Source organism: Mesocricetus auratus, unplaced genomic scaffold (genome assembly GCF_017639785.1).
Source record: "Mesocricetus auratus isolate SY011 unplaced genomic scaffold, BCM_Maur_2.0 Super-Scaffold_100021, whole genome shotgun sequence".
Taxonomy (NCBI): Eukaryota; Metazoa; Chordata; class Mammalia; order Rodentia; family Cricetidae; genus Mesocricetus; species Mesocricetus auratus.
The window spans coordinates 17,799,454-17,824,057 of record NW_024429202.1 but is presented as its reverse complement, the minus strand read 5'-3'; the positions used below and the strand labels follow the sequence as shown (position 1 = coordinate 17,824,057).

The following is a 24,604-nucleotide window of genomic DNA, read 5'->3' as shown; positions in this document are numbered from 1 at the left end:
AGGGATATGTTTGTTGATTGTTACATATAGAGTTTAATCTTAGCCAAATAGTTGATATTACAAGCTAAAGAGCATCTTCAACAGAGTTGTTTAATATTTTGATTTTATAAACATTAATGCTAAGAATGCCATTTTGTATAAATAAATAGCACACAATGGCAGAAGCATGCTTAGGGCCATTGCAGAAATTTTTGGAAAATCTGCCCTAATCCTAAACCAGAATTCATTTTATGCTTTATATGGAACTCATATCAGCAACTTAAACAACAGTTTTTCAAACCAAACACTGTTACACAAAAAGGAACGATGGTAGGAACGCATCAAAAGTCTTTTTTTTGTGTGATTATACCATTATGTTCACACACACTTTGTATGCGCAACAAAGACAGGGATTTATACCATTCTGTAGTCATCTTGAGTCCTAGCCTAGGTGTTTCAGGCAGTATTCATTGGCACTAAATGCTGTGACAGCTTGTGCAGTTCAAAGTGTGTATGTTATGTGTTCAAAACCTAGGCTGCATAGCCGGCGTTGGTGGCGCACGCCTTTAATCCCAGCACTCGGGAGGCAGAGGCAGGCGGATCTCTGTGAGTTCGAGGCCAGCCTGGTCTACAGAGCGAGTTCCAGGACAGCCTCCAAAGCCACAGAGAAACCCTGTCTCGGAGAAAGAAAAAAAAAAAAAAAAAAAACCTAGGCTGCAGAGAAGTCATGAGAATCCCAGAAGCAGATTGGATTCATTATACACTTGACTTCAAATTAGTTTTGAAGTGTGTTAGCAAACCTTTTATTCTTGTCACATTTTTTATGCCTCTCCTCATTCAATTCTGTGCTATTGTTTGTTTGTTAGAGACAGTGTTTCTCTGTGTATCTTTGGAGCCTGTCCTGGAACCAGGCTGTCCTCCATCTCAACAGAGGTCCCCTGCCTCTGCCTTCTGAGTGCTGGGTTTAAAGGTGTTCTCCACCACCGCCAACTCAGTTCTGAGCTATTGTTATTATTATTATTATTATTACTACTACTACTACTACTAGTATTATTTTATGGAAAATACAGAATTACTGTCCTTTCTCTCAATTTTATTCAGTTTGGGGGAATATATAGGCATTGAACAAACCTCTAAGATTACAACACTGTGAAATGAATTCTCTTAATTCTACCATCAGCCATACATTTTTCATAGAAACAGTCATGCTAATCAGCTTCTTGTGTGTCATTCTTTGTTTTTGTTTTTGTTTTTTTTTTTTTTGGTTTTTCGAGACAGGGTTTCTCTGTATTGTTTTGGAGGCTGTCCTGGAACTCACTCTGTAGACCAGGCTGGCCTCGAACTCACAGAGATCCGCCTGCCTCTGCCTCCCGAGTGCTGGGATTAAAGGCATGCGCCACCAACGCCCGGCCCTTGTGTGTCATTCTTGGAAGTACTTTATGCATAAGCATACAAACATTTAGATGATACATGTTTTTACATCATTGAACAAGAATGTTTTGACTTGGTCATCAGATTCTTCTTCCCTCCAGTCTATTCCTCGGAAAATAAGGTAGAAGTTCTAAATGGTGTGTGTATGCTCTTGTGTGTTTGTCTGTGGAGGCTAGAGCACTGTGAAGACCTGGCTGATCCCGAACTTCTGGCTGTGTGATAGATACCTCTGCCTCCCCAAAGCTGGGACTGAAGAAATGTGCCACATGTTCTTATGTTTTTTGAGACATGCTTTTTCACTGAACCTGAATGTTCACTGACTGGTCAGTGAGCTTCAGGGATCTGTATGTATATGCTGCACAGTGCCTAGCTCTTTATATGAGAGCTGGGAATCTCAGCAAATGTAAACAGACTGAGACAGTTCACCAGCCCTAGTTTAAATAGTTCTCCCTTTCTTCTAGATTTATCAGAGATATGCAGCATCCTTCTTTAAACATTCTTCTGTAAACATTAATGTTTAAGATTTTATTCATTATTTTGGTATCTCATAGTTTTGCCATTGGGAACTTAGAGGGCATAATTATACTCTAGTCATTCACAATATGTGCTTTTTGTTATTTTTCAACTCATTTTGTCACATTTTTAAAAAGCAACTAGAGGAGTGTTGAGATGACTCAGCAATTGCTTGCTGCATATGTGAGCTTAGTGCAGATGTCCCAGCATCGCGAGGTAGAGACAGTCAGATTCCGAGAGCTCACTAGTCAGGCAGTCTAGCCAAGCAACAAGCCCCAGGTTCATGAGAGACTGTCTCAAAGGGTACGGAATAACTGAGGAAAGACATCCAATATTAACCTCTATGGCTTTACCACATGCATGGACAAGTGAATGTACCTGTGCACACATATGTATAACTCTTTCCTCCATTCACTCTCCCCGAGTAAAAACCAACTAGTAAATCTCAAAAGACAAGTAGCAAAAAATTAGTGAAGACTATGCAAGTAACTTTCTGATATAATACATTAGTAAAAAGCTTAGTTTTACTCTTAATGTCTGCTGAGAAGATTCATCTTAGCATCTCTGTGATTACATGCCAGGAACATTCCAAGGATAGACAGGAGGACATACTCAGGGAAAGGGATGATGGGACAAGGAATCCCAGAATCACATTACACAGAGCTGCTGACCTAGAAGAACTGTGTTTCCAGTTTACTTTTTAGGTTAGGACAAATAGAAATTCATCTCTGAATTCTTTTGTTTGTTGTAATGTGCATGAGCGTGTGCATGTGAATGTGTGTGTGTGTGTGTTTTAAATATATAGATACTATCTGCACAGTCTGCATGCCACTTGTATGTATTGTATGTTTTCAGGGCTGACCGTTTGGTTTAGGATAACCATTTGGTGTGCACATCCCTGGGAAGACTATGTTTCCCATTCTCAGCTTTCCTTAGTTGTCTGTAGTTCTTTGTGTAAAGTTGAAACCTTAGCATCTCTGTTGGTGTAATCCTTGTTGAGTTTGCTTTTTTTTTCTTAGTTTGCTAATTTTACTTATCTTTGTGTTAGCTAATTAGACAAGTTAAATAACAAATGCAGATTCAAACTTTAAATTGACAACCTCAATTCTTTTCAGGTTCTAAAACATCCAGAACAGAATTATTGAATATAGGTTTGTTTTTCATGCTAAACTAAGATTGAGTGTTTTGTTCTTAGGGAGTTTCAGAAATAGAAGAGCTTCATCTACATTACACTGTAACAACAGTAGGAGCATAGATGCTCTTTGGCTATTCAGCTAGACAGTCTATTTTGAAGTTGATATTCAGTTACATTTGTATTTTTTTGAAGTTGAGTCTGAAGTAATGTCTGCTGGTGGTGTTGTATGTACTAAGTTATGGATTATGTTGAAAACCTAGAAACATAGAAACAAATTGTAGACTAAAGGGGCAAAATCCTTTTAGTAATTGGTTATGGTATTCTTTTTTTTTTTTTTTTTTTTTTTTTGGTTTTTACGAGACAGGGTTTCTCTGTATTGTTTCGGAGGCTATCGGTCCAGCCTGGCCTCGAACGGGTTATGGTATTCTTAAATGTTATTTATGCTACTATAAATGGGTACAGTGTGAATAGAAGATGGTTCTGGGATTTGAACCTATAGCCCAACCAAGCTTGGTGAGTTCATATCCCCAAGAACAGACTGCATCTAATGACAAAAGTAAATAATGTTAACTTCAAAGTATGTTCTATCTAGATGGAATATCTTAACTATGAAATACATCGTTCCCTTATGAACCTTAATATTCTATTATGTTGTTATAAGTATAAATGGACATTGGCTTTGTATTCAATATGATCTTGTAGTTTTTTGTTAACATTCTCAAGAATCAACACATTTTCTGTTTACCAGATGTTTGATTTTTGTGTGTTTTGAAAGTCTTAATTTTTAAATGAACTCAATTCTTAATGACTTAAAAAAGTATTTTTAAAATTATTAATAGAAATATTGACTTATAATCTATACATCTATCTTCCTTCTTCATATTTGAAGTCTGGGTGAAATAGAAAAGGTATTGACAAAGAATTGTAAATAAGATAGTATTCAAAATTCTCAATATATTTGAGTTTTTGATGGCTTAAGTACAGGTATTTCTCCTCCTAGATAACTGAAAACAGGTTTTTAAAATGTGTTTTTCAGTAGCATGGGAAAAGTGTGTTTTTCAGAACGATGTCTAGTACTTACAGGCTGGCTTGATTCCCAGAAACTGGAAGATAAAAGTGAAGAAAGCTCATTTATAATCCCAGCTGACATTTCCTCTTGGTTACAAATAATTAAAAGTATACAAGTTTTTATAGCCGGGTGGTGATAGCGCACGCCTTTAATCCCAGCACTCGGGAGGCAGAGGCAGGCGGATCTCTATGAGTTCGAGGCTGGGCTGGACCGACAGCCTCCAAAACAATACAGAGAAACCCTGTCTCGTAAAACCAAAAAAAAAGTTTTTTATATGTATTTATTAGGGACACAATGGACACAAGGTGTACAACATGTGTGTGGGGGTCAGAGGATAACTTGCAGAAGTTGGTTTTCTCCTCTACCATGAAGGCTTTTGGGATGTATCTCAAGTTACTTAGACTGTTTCCTTTATGTTGAAAGGACTAGATGATAAAAAATCTTTAATTCCTCATCTGTGTATCATTCCTTTTACACTGTTGCCGTGTGCTTCCCTCCACTTTGTCATTATCTCAAGAGAAATAGCAGTCTTGTTTACCCGAGAGTCTGGGGCTGTAGTTGTCCAGATTTGAGTGTATCCTAGAATCTTAGACACCAGCAAGCCTTCAGTTGTGAGCGTTTATGGTTGTTGTTACTTAAAGGAAACTACTTCTATGTCCTCTTTAGAGCTTCAACTCAAGACCAACATAAAGATAGTGGATAAGCCTAGATTGTTTTCTCAAGAGTGTAAGGTCTATGTCTGGGAAATCAGGACAAAGAAACTACATTATAAAAACGGAACCTTTCTTCTTCTTCTTCTTTTTTTTTTTTTTTGGTTTTACTAGACAGGGTTTCTCTGTATTGTTTCAGAGGTTATCGGTCCAGCCTGGCCTCGAACTCACAGAGATCCGCCTGCCTCTGCCTCCCGAGTGCTGGGATTAAAGGCGTGAGCCACCACCGCCCGGCAAAAAACGGAACCTTTCTTCTAATTAAAATAGTTAAAGAATGCAAGTTGTCTGTAAATTATGTAACATTAAAATGTTTTGTCAGTAAATGTTTAGTTTGTAATGTAAAATATCAAGGAAATACTATTTGGCTAGTTGCCACTTGTAACTTATAAAGAAAAACCTAGGATTATACACTTATTTTATATTTCCTGAATTCTTAGATTCTAGGGAAGAGTTTTGTTACTAGTTTTGTTTATACTATAGCTGAAGTGATGAACTTGTAGGCAGAAAAGCCCTATGAAGATTGGGCCTTACTGCTTTTGACTATAGTGAAGTCACTGGATTCAGTGGTGGGGAGCACATGGTGAAGTCAGCTGTTATACCATGAGCCAGGGGATGCCCTCATGACCTCCTACTGGGCTCCACTTAGAGGTCCCACTGCCTGCCAATTGTGCCACTTTGGGGAGTAGCCCTTAACAAGTAGACCATTGGCGAGCACTTTTAAACTATAGTGGTATTCTGTGCAATTTAGAGCATGTATGTTGAGCCATTAAGGCACAATGGTGGTTTGCTTTGTGTGAGGAAAGCTTTCAGTAGACTCTCAAAGGGTTAATTCCACAGCAGCTAATCTACTGTGTGGAATTCTAGGTCAGCACTGTCTCTTTACAAGCTTCCATCATAATCTTCTTGACTGTAAATTATGGAAATCCTAGAGTAAACTTTGTGGTAAATTTGATCTTAAGTTGTCAGTCCTAGAAATGGTGGCACTGTTCAAATGTTTTATTTTAGTAAATATTAGAACTACACACAAAATGCCAGGAATTTCAGTTTTAGGAAGTAGTGAATACAAAGGTAGGCTTGCTTTCACAGAAAAGATATTTGAGAAATCATGAGTTGTGTGTATAAGATAAAGGACTGAATATAATGGCTTTATTTGGAACTTGAGTAATTAGCCTTAGAGTTAGCATCTAAATTGTTATCTTAAGGAGAAAATACATGTTGGAAATAGTAACTGTTATGCAGGATTCGTATGTGTGTGCCAGAATTACTTTTGTTTGTGTGAATAATGAAAGACCTGACATCTTTTTTTATTACAGTGTATGCAAGATATGGGAAATACTAAAGCAAGACTACTTTATGAAGCCAATCTTCCAGAAAACTTTCGAAGACCACAGACAGATCAGTATCCTTTAAATTTTGTATATTATGTTTCAAAAAGAATTAGCACGTTTGTAGAATGAAGTATAAAAGACCTATGACTGATATTGGGGTTCAAGCTTCAAGCTGAAGATCAGAAAAGCAAAGCAGCCAAGCCAATAGATCTTACCTCTACCCTGCTGATATGGCAGTCCTGTTTCCATGAATCCTCAGAGGCAAAAAGCTCTGAATTCCTGTCTCTTCCTCCTCGTATTCATTTTTCCACCCAGCCATATCCTCCTGTGTCTACCTCTCTAGTGCTGAGATTAAAGGTATGTGATCCCAGGTGCTGAGATCACCTTTGTGTGAGCTGTTTCTTTTAGAACTGGATCAATTTCCTATAGTCAGCATGGCCTTGAGCTAACATAGACCATCTACTTCTTAATTCTGAATCCTGGGGTTAAAGGTGTGTACCACTGCCTGATTTCTATAGTTAAGGGTGGTTTTGCTTTCTGAATCCTCAGGCAAGCTTTAATAAATCATAAATAATGTATCCCCACACACACTTTGACCATTAAATATTTTATGTTGGTATTTAGAAAGATGGGAAGTATATCATATTAATTTAAGATGGAAATTGCCTGCATGGTGGTGCATACTTACAATCCCACCAGTGCTCAAGAGGTAGTGCTGTGAGGCCCTACGCTATGTGCCACCTTGTAGGTTTGCTATATAGTCAGAATCAGGAGTGGGGAATGTGTAGCCAAGTAGAATGGCTTGCTTAGTATGTATAAGGTCCTTAGTATGTCTCCAGCTTCTAAATGGTGAGAATTCGTTTGTCCTGATGATGATTTGGTTTTTAGTAGTGTAAAACCAAATTATTTGTGTGTGTGTGTGTGTGTGTGTGTGTGTACATAGTGATTTGATCTATAAAGATAATATTTATGGTTTGAAAATAAATGTGATAGGAAGAGGTGAGTGGGGGAGGCAGGGTGTAGGAAGAGGGGTGAGAGGGAGAACTGTAGTTGGAATATAAAATTAAATCAAGACCAGGTGTTGGTTGCACACACCTTTAATACCAGCACCCATGAGACAGAGGCCGACATATTCTGTGAGTTCGAGGCCAGCCTGGTCTACAGGGTTCTAGGACAGCCTCCAAAACAATAGAGAGAAACCCTGTCTTGAAAAACAAAAACAAAAACACACACACACAAAAAAAGAAAGAAAAAATGTAGTTTCTTATCAATTTGTATGGTAAAATAGTTTGTATGACCATTGTAGAAAAATTATTCTCTGTTTACACAAGGATACAAGTTATTTATTTCATATTTGTACAGAAGCCTTTGAAGTTACAGTTGAAAAGTTAGTAATTGGCAGTTAGCCTTTCATTTTTCTGTGCTCCCAATCCTGACAAGGAATCAATGCAATGAGGAAACAAGTATTTTATTTAACAGGAGAAAGCACTTACACACAAGCTGGGAAGCTGAGAAGTAGCTGGCTTCCAAGAGAGAGGGCTTTTGCTTTCCTTTTTCCTTATGTCCTCACCTGTCCCTGCCCTCCTGTCCACGCCCCTACACAATCCCTTCTGATAAATGTAGCAGTCTGAGAGCCAATGCTGTTTTCGTCATAGAAGGAGCCCCTCGGGAACTGGGCTGTAACCTTTCTGCTGTAAAGATTATGAGAGCAAAAATGTCCAGGTGTGAGAAACGCATGCTCTATTGAGTTTGTAATATGACAAAATTTGTTTGTGGGACAAAGGGCAGGAGTTGCTTAAAAGGAATGGGTTCATATTAAAGGCACTGAGCATCATGTTTGTACATTCTTTGATTGCCCCAAGAGATTCAAGATTTGAAAAACGCACTGGGGATTGTGAAGCCGGAGAAATGTTAGAGCTACACATACTTTTACTGCAAGGAGAAAGGAAGGAGGAGATCCTGGAGGCAGAGGTCATGTAAAACAATACAGCTCCAGATGAAGGTTTAAATTATACAATAGCATTGAGAATGGACAGGAGGGAACTTAGGAGTGCCTGAACAGTCGTACTGAATTGAGATTGGCTTTGATTCTGAAGAAGGAAGGTACTGAAACAATTGATTCCTAAATTTCTATCTTGGGTGAGTTTAAAATTATTTATGGAAAGAAAGAATTCATTTATGGATGGAGGTTTAAGGTTGAAAATGAAAGAGAATTAACCATATTCCATTGTTTGGGCAGAATCAGATGTTACATGGCAGTAACATTTTATATCTGGAAATTCTAGTCTTGATAAAGAAATACAGATTGGGGAGTCAGTGATATACAACCTTTATCATTTCTGTCGAGAATCTGGAGTGTTCTTTCCTTCTCTGAAAGTGAAGGCCTACACAGACCCTGAAGAATAGCATATATTAGTAGAAGAAATTGCAGCCCAGTAAACAAATGAGAATCTGACATAGCTATAGCCAGACATACTTAGTAATTTTTCAGAGTAAATATCACTTTTCCCAAAGCATTTGCTAAATTGGATATACTAATATGAGGTATTGATCTTTTACTCCTTATAAAAAGATAGTTTAATAGTTGTTGGAAAAAGTTTAGAGAAAGACATGGTCTAAGCATGATTACTGAAGTTTAGAATATAAGATGACAACTCTTGGACCGTGAGCTTAGCCACCATGTGGTTATATTATCTAAAAATAAAGGTCAGGTTAACAGCTACTTCAGGAGGCTGCAGCATGAGGAATTATTTGAGCCTGAACTACATAATGAGTCCTATCTCAAAAATAATATTTGCCATCATTTCTTCTTTTACTCTCAAACACTGTTATTTAGAGCAGTGGTTTCCAACCCTCCTAATGCTGCAACCTTTTAATAGTTGCTCCTGTTGTGGTGACCCGCAACCATAAAATTTTCTTTGCTACTTCATAACTGTAATTTTGCTACTATTATGAAGTGTAATGTAAGTGTTTTCCAACAGTTTTAGATGACCCCTATGAAAGCATTGTTCAACTCCCTAAAGGGGTTGTGTCCTTCAGATTGAGAACTGCTGGGTTAGAGAGATTAATAAGAAAGTCAGTTTTGCCTGCCTTCCATCTAAAGCTTAAATCTCTTTAAAAACTTAGCATCAGGATGGGAATTACAGCTTATAAATAGAGTGCTTATCTGGTAGTATGCCGGTCCTGGGCTGGATTGAGGGGCAGAGGAGAGAACAAAGGAAAGAAAAGGAAAAAGAAAAAGAAAGCTGGGGCTAGAGAGATGACTTAGCAGTTAAGAGCACATGCTACTCTCCCAGAGGACTGGGTTCAATTCCCAGCACCCACATGGCAGTTTACAACTGTCTCTGACTCCAGTTCTAGGGGATTTGACACCATCTCCTGGACTCCATGGATACAAGGCAGACATTCAGGCCGGCAGAATAACACTACGTTAACAAACAAAAACGCCTCACATTCCTTTACCTTTATAGATGTAAATGCAGTTTTATAAGGGAATTCAGTAAGAAAAAAAATTAGTCTTTCTCCCTTTCCTCTTTTCTGACCACCCACCCACCCGTCCATCCTTGTAAAAGCTCATGGCTTGTTGACCATGCTATCTCTGCACTTTTGTAGATATAAATATATAACTGTAGGCAAATGAGCCAGACTGAGTTAAATTCATATGACAGTGGCCTCATTACATTTTTAACAAGATTGGTTGCTTTTTTCAAAGTTTTACAATTTATAAAGTTTGTGCAAATGCTGCTGTTATTGTCATTTCTCGTGTGAGATGTAGGTAATTATAGGCTGCATGTACACTAGTGTTCAGTGAAAGATAAAGCTTTACATTATTAGGATATTTTGTCTTATCTCAGTATTTTAATTACTTCAGTTCCTTGAGCTCTGTTGTACACCAAAACTCATAAGCAGTTGTCTTTTGAGCTCTTCAAAGCTTTCTAGCTGTCAGCAGCATGTGAAGCTGGAAGATCTTGTTCTTGGGAACAGATATGAACTTAATTTGTCTTTCAAGTGGTAGCTTTAAAAAAGGGAGGGTCTTGGAATACATACTCACCTTGATGTTTTTATTTACTAAATCCCAAACAGCTACTTTAGTAAGTAATATATTCTTTACTTTGGTTCTCTGAAAATACTGTTGTTGTATTTCCACTGTCATTCATTTATATCAGTGTACCAAAGTTCATACGCACGCACGTACATACATATATCTCAGTATCAAGAGATAGAAAAAGGATTAATGCTTCCTGATCTCCAAATTTATTGGCTTTGTTGTCATTTTTCATTTGTTTATTATTAGTCACCACTTAATACAGTAGTTGCTATATGCTCCTCTACTATTTCATATCACAATGTTTTTCTATTTTGAGCTAAAATTTAAAATGGCAATGTGTGCCATGCATGTTCTTTCTTACTTTGTACTTCACAGAGTCTGACATTTAATTATTATAACTCAATAGATATTATTTACATCCTATAACTGATGAAACAGGCACATAATTACATAGAATACATTCATTTATTGATTGCTTAAGTATTTATATGTATTTTCAAAATTCTGAACAACCTTGTGATGACAGCATTCCCATCCTTTTTTTTTCTTTTTTCTTTTGTTTTTTTTTTTTTTTTGAGACAGGGTTTCTCTGTACTGTTTTGGAGCCTGTCCTGGAACTCTCTCGGTAGACCAGGCTTGGTCTCGAACTCACAGAGATCCGCCTGCCTCTACCTCCCGAGTGCTGGGATTAAAGGCATGCGCCACCACTACCCGGCCCCATCTTTCACATACTAAAGTATTTATCTGATATTTAACTAACTTGAAAGTTAAGGAAACTGCCAGTTAATGGTAGGTACCTACTAGCATCACAAATGTGACTTTATATTGGAGCCCATTTTTGGGAATTGGGTATTAGCATCAGTAGACTTACAGTAAAAATTTCTTTTGAGATTGCTGAGTTGACTGTATTCACAATTTATAGACAGTTCTCTCTTTAAATATGTTACAATGCTCTATCTATATCTATCTATCTATCTATCTATCTATCTATCTATCTATCTATCTATCTATCTATCTATCTATCTATCTATCTATCGAGTATCTGGTCCATGTGTGCAATGGGGTGCATGTGAAGGTCAGAGGACAACCTGTTGGGGTTGTTCTTCCCTCCTACAATGTGAGTTCCTGGCATTGAACACAGGTTGTCAGGGTTAGTGGTAAGCGTTTTTACTTACTGCTGAGTCATGTTGTCAGTTCTTTAAATCCATCTTTGTTGTACTTTGCCTAGGGTATTAGACTAGAATTCATGAATGACTATAAACATTTGAACCAAGGATCTATTTCTATAAGTGAACTTTAGTTAGAACAGCTATATCCACTAGTTACAACATTCTGTGACTACATGGAATCTTGTAGATACAGAGTTGAGTAGTTAAAAAACATGGATATATACTCTTAGAAAAATCCTAAAATATTTACCAGCTCCGTAAAATGTGCTGATCTCTAGAGTTAGTCATTTCTTACTTTAGGTAGAATTAACAGTGAAGAATTCACTTGCATTTGGTACTTTGCACAAATACTTTATGTACATGTACACACACTTACACCACACACATATTCCTTCTGAGTGTTTTTGCTTTAAGGGTTCATAAGAACTGAGAACAACCAAAACCAGCATAGCCCTTCAAGTGATTTCATTGGAATTGAAAGAAACATTTTCTAGTTTTCTGTTAACCCTCTATTTTTATAAAACAGTATCAACTTTAACCTCATGTAATTTTTAAATATTTCATACTACAGATAATTTCTGAAACATTTTCTTTTTATAAGTGAAAACCTTAGTTTTAGTTACTGAACTTCTGCATTCCTCACCTTTGCAGAAAAAAAAAAAGGCCACTGATTTATTATAGGAAATTCTGAGTTTCACCCATGATATAGCTGGTAAGGTAGGAAAAAAATCATGTTGGAATCAGCTGCTTACTCGTTCTGAGTTGCTAACTCCTTATTTATCTTGTGAAAATGGCTGTAAGTATATTAGCTGGGTTCTGAGAGGCACTAAATAAATCAGTGTGCAGCACGTAGCATCTAACCTTTGGTATATTCTGAGTTCTGCATGGATGCCAGTGATTTGCAAAATGAACCTGAGGTAAATTGAGAGTTGCGTGGTGGTGGAGTTGGACTTAAGAATTATACTGTTGTTTTTATTTACAAATTGGGTTGATTTGTTTGTTTAGTTGTTTTGGAATGAGTTTTCCTGAAATATGTGCACTTTCTGTGGGGTTAAAGAAAAGCGGGTTATAGACCATGTATAGAATAGGGTGAGAAAGTAGAGATTGGGCAATTAGTGTGGACCATTTGGAGATGAATGAATAAAGGGAAATATACATGCGACTGAACTCACTTTTTTCCTTAAGTTATCTGTCTCCAGAGCAGTAGAATTTTTCATCAGAGATAAATATGAAAAGAAGAAATACTATGATAAAAATGCTATAGCTATTACAAATGTAAGTAAAACCTTCAACTTTTACCAATTGATGTTAAGTAGATTTCAAACATTTAACATATAGCTCAGTTTGTTTATTGTAAAACATATTGTTGTATATGTTTAACTATTTAAATATTGGGATTTTTCCTTTTTAAATTTACATTAGAAATAATCTCATTTTATGTATCAATCCCAGTTCCTTCTGCCTCCCATTCTCCCATGTCCCACTGATCCCCCCCCCCAACCCATCTCTGTTCTGCTTCATAGAAAGGGTGAGGCCTTCTATGGAGGATCATCATCAAAGTCTGTCATATCATTTCTAGACTGAGAGTATCCCTCTGTGGGGGAATGGGCTCCCAGTGTCCAATCGTATACTAGGTATAAATGCTGTTCCATTACCAGGGGCCCCATAGACTGCCCAGGTCTCCTAACTGAGACCCACGTGCAAGGGATCAAGTTCTGTCCTATGCTGGTTTCCAAGCTGTCATTCTGGGGTCTATGAGCTCCTCCTTGTTCAGGTCAGTTGTTCCTGTGGGTTTCCCCAGCATGGTCTTGAAATTTGCAGGCAGATGAATGGCACTAGAAGAAACCATACTGAGTGAGGTAACCCAGTCACAAAAAGACAAACATGGTATGTAGTCACTCAAATATGGATATTAGACATATAGAGCAAAGGATTACCAGCCTACAATCCACACCTCCAGAGAAGCTAGGAAACAAGGAGGACCCAAGAGAGACAAAGGGGAAAGGGACAAGATCTCCTGAGCAAACTGGGAGGGGGGGGTTGAGGAGAAAAATAAGGGGAGAAGAGGAAGGGGAAGACATGAGGGAGCAGGAAGATTTGAGTCGGGGGAAGAATAGAAGAGAGCAAGAAAAGAGAAACCTTAATAGAGGGAGCCATTATAGGTTTAAAGAGAAATCTGGCACTAAGGAAATGTCCAGAGATATGTACCAGGATGACCCCAACTAAGAATCTAAGCAATAGTGGAGAGACTATCTTAAATCCCTTCCCCTATAATGAGATTGATGACTATTTTATATTTCATCATACAGTAGCTGATGGAAACAGAATCAGAGACCCACAGCTAAGCACTGAGCCAAACTCCTGGAATCCAGTTGTAGAAAGGGAGGAGTGATGAGCAAAAGGGGTCAAGAGCATGCTGGGGATTTTTTTTTTTGGGTCGTGTTAAGAACCTATAAAGTAGAGCAGGCTCAGCTTACTTGACCTTTCATTAAAGCAATTAATTCTGTAATTAAAAAGAAGAAAGCCACCAGTTTAAAAAAAAAAAGAGGGGAGCATAAAATTACTTTGAAACATAAAATTACTTTGAAATTGGAGAAATAAATGCTAAAGAAAAGCTTTTGGGTTTGTTGAGACATAAAGAATATCCCAAGAGCATAGTAATGCTGGGTACTTCCCTTGATTATCAACAAGCATATGATAATAGATGCTACCTTACTATAGCAATCAAATATATTAATCAGCTGCTTATATCTCATTTTTATTTCTGATTAAAATTTCCCTTCTCAGTTAATTACATAAGGCTAATTGTCTATCATTGAAATCAATTTTTGGACCTTTGGTTCCTTATTTGATAAGCAGGTATTAAGGTAGTTAATTTCATGAAGTCTTTTTTCAGGCAGTTTAAGACAGTAGTTTTCATCTCATTTTTCATGTAATAAACTAGCCTTTTCTTTTGGTTCCTGTTGAGTTACTTTTATTTTGCTCTGGTGAAGCAGCATGATCAAGGCAGCTTATAGAAGGAAGGGTTTATTTTGGGCCTACTCTTCAGTTCCAGCGAGATTCACATCCATCACCACACTGGGGAAGTATGGCAGCAGGCAGGCAGGCAGGCAGGGCAACTGGAGCTGGGGGATGAGAGCCTAGGGCTCCAGCTGGAGATGACACAAATCTTTAAGATCTCATGAGGGAACCAAGTATTAAAATGCCCAGATATACGGAACGGAGATATCTCTTGTAGGCCTTTGAACTACACCTTCAGTGGGTGAAATAGACAAAAGCTATTGAAGGATAAATTAACATGAATTATTGAGAATGATACTAATAATGTGCTTGCATTTAAGGCTCCATTAATCTTGAAGTGAACTAATTATATACTTAATGAAATATTATTTAGAATATTTTGTAAAACATACTACTTTGTCTTAAACCCTGAATGTGAAATTCTAAACCTTTTTACTTTGTGTTTTTTACTCTCAGCAAGTTAGATGTTGGGGTTATATGTTAATTTGGATGAGAGCTGGTTTTCTTTTTATATATAGGTATGGTTTGTTACGGTAATTTCTTCATTTATAGGAAATGGTGATAAAAATACAATGTTTAGGATTAAATGTCATGGTATTTTCAAAGAGTTATGTGAAATCTGGCATTTTGCATATGTATGTTCATGAATGTGTGTAGAGAACAAGCATGTGTGTTGTTAACATGATGGGTATTAATGTTTTTATACAGGCACTGATACTATATTTTCTTATTTTTTTGTAGGCTTAGAAGTAACAAATTTTAAAATAAAAGATTATATACTTCCAAGTTTGTATTACTAATGAAGCGAAAAACTTACAAAAGTTATTTATAAATTGCTCAAAGGCAACTAGAATTCTAAGCAGAGGTTATACTAGGCTTTAAAAATATGGGACACAATATGAATTCCTTATATCTAAGTTATTTCCTGAAAGAAGTAGAACCACTTGTACACTAGACAGTAGTTGTATTCTGATTAAGAACTACCTTTCATGATTATTGAGTTTTATGTGGCTATAATTCCTATGTTAAATAGCTCTAATTTGTTTTAATTTCTTATTTTTGTAATTTATCTGTTTCCTGTTATTTTTAGCATTGTCAGGATGTGCTACTGCTTTTAATTTGTTTTATTTTAAGAGTATTCTTATTTTCCTGTGGAAGACAATTTTAAAACAGTATTGATTTAATTCTTGACTTTCTATAACATATTTCAAAATGTGACAAAATAGAAAGCAATGAACTGCAGTGAAAAAATAGCAGTGAGCTTTGTTGTTTTCTGAAGTATTGTACCACAGCCTCAGTGTACCTATGAACCACGCCTGCTGGACTCCATTGTATTGAGAGTGAAGCTTCAATAGGCAGCCTGGTGGTGCTGACTGACAATAATCTTAGTCTAGACCAGTCAGTGGCTCTTAACCTTCTTAATGGTGTGATCTTTTAACACAGTTCCTCATGTTGTGGTGACCCCAACCATAAAATTATTTCATTGCTACTTCATAACTGTAATTTTGCTATTGTTACTAATCAATGTAAATATCTGATATGTAAGATATCACAACCTCTATGAAAGAGCTGTTCTACTCCAAAGGGGTCATGACCCAAAGGTGGAGAACCACTGGTCTAGAGGCTGATGCCCAAGGATCCCAACGTCAAGGACAGCCTAGGCCACTGAAGTGAGTTCAAGGCCATCTTAGATTCATAGAAAAAGCCATGTCAAATCAAAAGAAAAGAACTAATAAAAGTGTGGGCATTTCACCTAGTTGAGGCTTCTAAAAGTTGGTAGAGGCAGGCTAGAGAACTGAGACCAGGAGAAGTTGTAGGTGACTGAAGAGCAAGAGTGTGGCAGAGCAGGGAAGGAAAGGCAGAGACGATAGGTGGGATCTTGTTAAGGACTTAGGGTGTTGTCCTTGTGTGATATGTGTAAATATAAATTCAGGTTTGCATGTGAGAATAACGTAGTACAGGGAAAGGATTTGGGGAAGCCAGGACTAATCCAGGAGACAGTGGTACTCTCTCTGTAGGGTATTTAGTGAGTATGAGAAATACATGGTTTTGAGAGATTTTGAAATTTCAGAAGTACCCAGTTTGTTTCTTTTGTCCTTTCTTTCTTCACCTCCTGAAGAGGAAAACAAGCACTGTTACAATAAGTTGTCTTTTTGTTTCTTGATGTTCTGAATACCTCTCTCACCTTTTATATTTGTGTTTTGCTTTTTTACAAGTTTGTACAAAAGTTTTGTGATACAAGTTACCGTATTAAGTGATCTTATATTTTTAATCCCATTTTACATGAAAATTTCAATAAATATCTCTAGGAACAACCAGTTTTAAGTTCGGCTCTAAGGTACACTTTGACCAGATTCTTTTTTTTAGACAAAGTCTCCTTATGGAGCCCTGTCTGGCCTGGAATTCACAAAGAATCTTGTGTCCAGAGTGCTGGGTATGCCACTGCTCTGGGCTAGTTTGACCTTTCCTTAATGGAAAGACCACATTTTATGTGCTGTGCATTTTCTTTTATGTGAGGCTTGTTTAAATTAATTAAATGACTAGTTTATACAGTTATACCAGATCCAACACTGTGCCAGGGGGAAACAAATGTCCAAAGTGACTCAAGAATATAGGGTGGCGCACGCCTTTAATCCCAGCACTCGGAGGCAGAGGCAGGCGGATCTCTGTGAGTTCAAGGCCAGCCTGGTCTACAGAGCTAGTTCCAGGACAGTCTCCAAAACAATACAGAGAAACTCTGTCCAAAAAAAAACTTATATATATATATATATATATATATATATATATATATATATATATATATATATAGTCATTAATTAGCAGACTGAAAGATGACTTGGGATCTTGTAGTATTATTTTGACTTTACATAACAGCCCACCTATAATAGCAACTCTAAATCCCCGTAGGCACTACCAGTATGACAAGGAAATTTAGAGATGTTAGTTTTATGGCGCCAAAGATTTAGCATGCGTTTCATGAATGTATTCAGTTATATTTTTTTGGTTAAAAAAGAAAGTGGATAGGAAGATTATGCAAAGCTTTCAGGTGAAATCGATTTTTGTGTGTAAATGGCTGCCTTATATATGACTGTCTCAGTGCTTTAAGGTAACCCAGCAGGTGCAACCTTGGGACTTCTGTTTGCATGCCATCTTCATGGAGGACATGAATAAATTACTTTGTGATAAGTCTGTTACTACTCAGCTGTTACATTTACCCAGTCTTTTCTCTCTGCCTTTGCTTCTGCTTTCTTAAACATCAAGTTAAAATTTAATTACTTTTTACTATTTCCCCTGCTTTATTTTCCATTCCTAAAGTTATTATCAGCAAAAACAAGCAAAAACTACTTTGCATAAAACTTTTTATTGTTTCAGTGTACTAGGGTTTCAGTGGTAACCTTGACTGAAAATGAATTATCAGAGACATTATACTTAAGATAGTCTTGCTATGATCCTATCTAACTACAGTTTAAATTTTATAGCCTAGTAAAATCTATTTTAAATATATATTCTTTACTATGTCTTTTTAAGTATTTCACATAGACACTTAATCTTGGGTAATATTTTACTTTGTTAAAATTCTTTAAACTTCTTTTGATCAGAAACATATGAGTGCTTGTTTCTTTCTGGTGTTTGTCAGTTTTGATCACCACCTTCTCTTCTTTTTCCCTCCTAACTCTGCATCTGCACATCTAGATTTCCTCTTCTGATGCCCCTCTTCAGCCTTTGGTATCCTCTCCTTCTCTGCAAGCTGCTGGTGATAAAAACAAATTAGAGGTATAGTAATGTTTTCCACATGTGCATTTGTGGTGCTCATTGATAGGTGGGCTTCCTCTCACAGGGCTGCGATTTGGGAACACTAGTAGAAGTCATGTTTGGAATGATAATCCAGATTGAAAAACGTCAAGTACATGAATTTACTGAATCTTGTCCTGTGCTATTGGCACGAGTAAAGAGTTTCATTCTAATTTAATTTTAGAGTGACTGATTTGGGGCTATTAAGCATTCTTTTGTTATATCCATTACTACCTTAAAGATAGATGAACTTAAAGATACATTGTTAAATTCTTTGATCTCTGGGTCTTTGGTAAAAAAAAAAATCTTTCTGACACATGGTGCTGTTACTATAAGCACTTGAAAGCTAATGTCAAGTTTCTTTTTCTTTTTTCTTTTTTTTGAAGCAATACTAACAGTCACATAGGAAAAATGTGTTTTTATTGGCTCATGAATTTAGAAATGTCAGTGATGATTTTTAGTGTATATTCTGAGTGGAGGTAGTAAGAAGTACTCTTATCTGTTGTATTTTATGTCTTCAGGTCTTGTGTGTACTTATTTGAGAGTTTTAATTTCTTTTGATTCTGTCATTGTCTGTGTCTACTTCTTGATAAGTGACATGCTAGACTTGTGAGACACAAATACAAATAAGATATACCTGTACCTTTGTGGACTTTATAGTCTAATGGGGGGGGGAAATAGGTAACTATACAGCAGTTTATAATGCAGTGTATTTATGCAGTGACTGAGATCGCTTTGCTAATACTAGTATAGAAAATATACTTCTGATGGGTCTTATACTCTTGAATAGGCATTAGCTATAAGGATCAGGAGGTATTCCAGGAAGAGAAAGCAGCTTGTGAAAAAAGTATGGTTGGAGTCCTGTGTTTAAGGATTGGCAGGTTGAATAGTATGGAGAAAGAGGAAAGTGAGGGAAGGCCTTAAGAATTCACTGAAGGAGAGTGGTCTGTACTCTGACAGCTGTGGTACTTTCATGATGAGTTTTAAGGAGAAGGGGCGAAGGATCAGACTTTCATGTTCTAGCACTGTTCTGCTGGCTTCTGGGGAAATGAATTTTATTGTAAGGAGTGAAGAAAAAGGCTCAAGAACCAGGCTTAATTTGGAGATAAAATAACAGACATATGTTAAAGTGGGTCAGAGAAAAGAAGAGTGTAGTTTTGAGAGATTGTAAGGTAGACTATGTGGTGTTTAATAACTGGTGAGCTGTGTGGGTGTTTTGGAAGCCTTTGCATCCATTTTCGACTTAAGCATCTTCATGTGAGATAAGTTGAAGGATCTGATTTGAAGAGAATAATAGAAAAGGAGATGAAATCAAAATTGGGCATGTTAAGTATTAGGTTACAGTCATCTGTCAGATACTTGGACATAGAAGTTTACAGCTCACAGATAAGAGGGAGGAGAGTTGGAGCCTTGGATTTGAGTAGTGTGCTGAACCACCTGAAAACCATTTCCATGAGAATAGTTGAGAGTTAATGGCACTGGGAGAGTCAGTCCCTCCCCTCCCCTCCTCTCCCCTCCCCTCCTCTCCCCTCCCTCGTCTCCTCCCCCTTTGACACAGGGTTTCAATGTAGTTCAAGGTGACTTTGAACTCCTGATCCTCCTCTAGAGTTTTGGGATTGTGGGTGTGTGCCACCATGCTTGTCTCCCCTCCCTCCCTCCCTCCCTCCCTCCCTCCCTCCCTCCCTCCCTCCCTCCCTCCCCCCCTTCCCCCCTCCCTTCCCCCTCCCTCCCTGAATAGCTTTTGATTCTATGGGTAAGAGTTGTCTCTGGGTCAGACTCTTGATCTAGTTTAGAATCCACCCTGTTATTGCTGCTTCCAGTCCTGGATCATTATGCTGTAACCAGAATCAGCTGTATTTCATTTACTGAAATTTTAGTATAAAAGGGAATCAAGTCATACTGCTTAACCCCTTATTGAATGTAACTAAGTACATTTATTTTGGGTGATTTCCTTGTACCTACCAATCACAGTGATTAAAATAAGTGCCTTTTTATTGGTGATGTTTTCCTTGAAAAATAAGTTGGTTTCTGTAGGCTGCTGTATCAAAATAACCATGTGTTGTGTGGCTTATGAACACCAGTAATCTATTTCTCACAGTTCTGGAGGCTGTAAAGTTCAAGACCAAGGCCCTGTGCCTTGTGTGGGCCCAGTTGCTTATTCATAGAATGACACCTTGCTGTGGAAATGGGTAAGACTCACTCTGGGGCCTGTTGTACAAGAACACTAACCCCAAAGGCCCTCAGCTCTTCACTATTGTCTCAAAGTGTTGGGAGATAGTCTCAACACATGTATTTTGAAGTGGCCACAAACATTCCAACCATAGCAGTAACTAACAGCTCTGAGAGGTTACGGAGCAACTTACTAAACTTCTCACTAAACCTTACTAATTATATCTGGAAGACATTTTATAATTTATGAATTTTGCTAATTTATTTTTCTTATGAAGTAGGAATAATTGCTTACTTCATAAAGTTGTTGTGAGAGCAGTACCTGCCTCGCACATAAAGGTTCAGTAAATATCAGCTGTAATATGACAACAGGTAAAGCTCATTATACTTGTATGAGCCCTGAGACTTGAGCCGCTTGGGGTCTGCAGTCCATCAGCACAAAGGGATATTAATTAGTTGTTGTATTTTGAGTGTTGCTTTCTTAAGTTTTTGTTTCTTCATTTGCAAGAAGACAGTATTGACAATAGTTGCTTTGGACAGTTTTTGCAAAGATTAAATTAGACACTAAGGAAGTGTGCATAGATGTATTTTGGAAATGAAGGTTTGCTTTGGGTTATGATTGAGTCAGATATAGATGATGCTTCTAGTTGACCCCCAGGATCCTAAATTTTACTTCTAATCTGAAGTTCCAAGTAGTTCAAAAGTATTCTGAGAAATAACCTGTGTCCTAGATGGTCTTCTGTGTGTTCTATACTCACTTGGTAATTAAAATCCATTGTTCTTTATGCTTTAATACTTTAGGTGTTCAGAAAGTACAACTTTGTTACATTATTTTCTTCTTGAAAAGCATGATTGAAAAGATGGTTTGAGAGCATTGTTGTTCTAAGGAGCCTTAAATATAATTTTTTAAAATCTAGATTGTTCTAATTTGCTTTTCTGTTGCTGTGATAATACCATGCCCAAGAGCAACTTAGGGGAGGAGAGGATTTATTTCATTTTACACTTCTAGGTCACAATTGGTTATTGAGGGAAGTTGGATCAGGGACTTGAGTAGGAACTCTAAGCAGAACCCGTGGAGGAATGCTGCTTTCTAGGTTGCTCACTGGCTTGTACTTTCTCATGTAACCCAGCCCCACCTCTAGGGATGGTATCCTCACAGTGGGCTAAGCCCTTCCCCACCAATCAAGACACTCTCTCATAGACACAGCCACAGACCAGTCGATCAAGGCAGTTCTTCAATTGAAGTTCCCTCTTTCCAGTTAACTATAGGCTGTCTCTAGTTGACAATAAATATTAACACAAAGGTTCTAGAAATTTAGCCATGTATTCTCATGCTACACACACACTATTTGTTGATGCCTGTATACAAATGTACTCACCAGCTTACTGTTAAACTGCTTGCTGTAAAAAGATTAACAGAAGTGCGTTAGAATTTTGCTGCTGTTCTGAAGCTTGTAATTGAAGGCCTTGCTGTTTATGACATAAAGATACTTGTTATAAAAAAATTTTTTTTTTAATTTGGGACCAATGCTGAGGGTTTTTTTTCCCTTTTATGTTTTGCTGCAAGTGCTGAAATTGAAATTAAGTTTCTCGTATTGGTGTCCTGCTTTATAGTTTACAATAGTCTGAGGTTTTTAATACCTTTTAAAAATAAATGCATTAAATTTGGCTTTGAATACTTATAAGCAATCGCTGTATAGGTGTCACTAATACTGTGTAAACTGAATGTTATTGTCACTTCAAAAGTTCTCACCTTACTCTCTTTTAATCACTTCATTTTTCCTGCTTAGAGATAATTAGCATCCTGACCTTTCCACTTATCATCATTATCAATTTTGTGTTTTTATTTGTGTATGTGTGTGCTTTAAATTGTTTTATTATTTTGTAATTTTATACTGGTATGCATACCTTCAAAGGAATATATTTTTTGTCTTTTTTTTGAACTTTATATGAATGGTTAAGTCCTTTGAAGTTCTGTTAGTTAACATTATAGCCTAGGAATTACTATTGTTCACTAATTTATACGTGACAGCTACAGATTGGGTCTTTAGATATTTTGACTAAGTTTAATGTAGTTCTCTCTCTCTCTCTCTCCTACCCCCCCCAGACCTTTAAGATTTGTTGTTACTGTTCTTAATTCTGCTTGGAGTACAAATGGTGAACACCATAATACCATTATTATAATTTATTCCAACTACTTAACCAGTCATTTAGCTCTGGCCCCATGTACTGTCCTTAGTATTTTTAATGTGAAAATCTCTATACTTTTTAGAAACATAAAACTATGTTAGCATACTTTGTGGTTACTTTTGAAATTAAGATGACTTTTTATTTTAACTCCTGTGTTTTCCTGACATAGTATTTTATCCATATCACAAGTCTGCACTGCTGGGAGTGTGGTCCACTCCTTTAATCCCAGCACTTGGGAGGCAGAGGCAGGCAGATCTCTTGAGTAACAAGCAAGCCAGCCTGATCTACAGATTGAGTTCTAGAACATCCAGGGTTACATAGTAAGGCACGGTCTCAAAAAGAAAATATATAGTGTAGCCTCATGTAAATATGTACTGAGAATTTGCTGAATTGAGTTCTTATTCATTTATAACAAACCCTGAAGTTTAATTGTTTCACTCCTGAAGTTTTGAGTAATCCTTTGTATTGTCATTAGCATGTAACTTCAATGAAAAACTGAAATTGCTTTTGACTTTCAGATTTCAGTAGTATGTGGATAATGTAAGCACTTGATTTTTCTGTCTTTCTCATGATTATTTGAACTAACATTATAAAAATGAACTGAAAGCTTCTGTTTTAAAAAGTAAATTCATGAAAACTTTGGACTATGTTTTAGAAAGAAAAGGAAAAAAAAAAGGAAGAGAAAAAGAAAGAAAAGGAGCCAGAAAAGCCTGCCAAACCACTAACAACTGAAAAGGTAAAATTTCTTTTTAAAAAATAATCTACAATTACCATCTTATCATATGCCTATATTAAAGACTTTCTGGGTATTTATGAAATGCTGATTATTAGCCTTTCAGCAAGTAATTATGCAGTTAACCTTCCGTATTGCGCATCACCATCTAACTTCTACATGTTTCTAGTCAGTTATAGATGTGGGTTCACATCATCTGAGCACCTCATGAAACAAGAACTCTGAGTGACCCTGAGAATGGTGATTTTAGCTGTTATGTACAGTGAAACAGGAGCAGAAGCTTACAGAATGAAAGGATCACATGAGAAACCTGGGAGAGGAGTCCACGCTTCATAACATATGAGCTAGATCTTGAAGCATGAGTAGCTTTAGTGTGGAAGGAAAGATGTTAGACTGAAAAGGCAGCCTCAGGATGGTTTTGGAAATCGGAAATAGAGTGTGAGTTTGGACAACCTGTGTCTGTATGTGAAGAGTAGTGAAAAGTGAGGCCAGAATGGCAGGTTGAACTCATATCATAGGCATTTATTCTCTTGGTTGAGGAGAGATCCTGGAATGTACTTTGTTCTTGTTTTCTCTCTTTCTTCATCCCTCCCTTCTATAGCTCAGACTGACTCAAGCTCTTTTCTTAAATTTTTCAGTTGTGTGCGTGCGCGCATGCGCGCGTGCGCTGCATGTGTACTCTAACAAGTATATGCATGTCCACCAAGGTGTGTGGAGGGCAGAAGACAAATGCTTCAGCTGGTGCTCTCCTTCCACCACGTGGGCTCTGGAGATTGAACTCGGGTCCTCAGGCTTGGAAATAGACATCTTCAGCAGACATCTGCTCTGCCATCTCCTGGGTTCCCAGGCCACATGCTTAGCTCCTCCTTCCTCAGCCTCTTAAGTGCTGGACTGGTAGATGTGTGGCATCACACCTGGCTAATACTTGGGTTTCCAAAGGAGGTGGTGCACTTAATTTAGAGGCATGCTTTTGCAAAATTATTTTGGCAGTAGTATGTAAGAAAGGTGTGAAAAATAAGCTAGACTCAAGGAGTCATCTTTGTAAAGAGATTGGGTGTATAATTATGGTGCCTTTGTTTTGAATGTGTTTCATTGTACATGTGTGGAAACATGGAAGAAAATGATTAGTAAGGCAATGTCCTTGCTTGTAGCTTTTGAGAATTTGAAAAATCAACTTTATTGAGGCATAAGTGACATGCTACAGTTTTTATTTATAGGGTATAATAAAAGTATATACTGGTTCTTCCTCATGTCATTGATTGGAATGAGCTATGCTCTCAAAAAGTTAAAAACTAGTCTTGAGCACTGAATAACTAC

At 37.2% G+C, this 24,604-nt stretch overlaps 1 protein-coding gene across 3 annotated transcripts in view; it reads left to right on the top strand.

Annotated features, from left to right (window-relative positions):
* Positions 1-24,604, top strand: part of Smap1 (small ArfGAP 1) — an 81,852-nt gene that overhangs the window by 33,478 nt on the left and 23,770 nt on the right. For 2 of the 3 annotated variants that reach the window (XM_005086523.2, XM_021223303.2), the window contains exons 3-6: positions 6,151-6,236; positions 12,582-12,657; positions 18,097-18,177; positions 23,210-23,290. In XM_005086523.2, coding sequence (XP_005086580.2) covers positions 6,151-6,236; positions 12,582-12,657; positions 18,097-18,177; positions 23,210-23,290 — 324 coding nt within the window. The remainder of the gene's footprint in view (positions 1-6,150; positions 6,237-12,581; positions 12,658-18,096; positions 18,178-23,209; positions 23,291-24,604) is intronic. The other variant, XM_005086524.3, reaches the window with a different exon arrangement.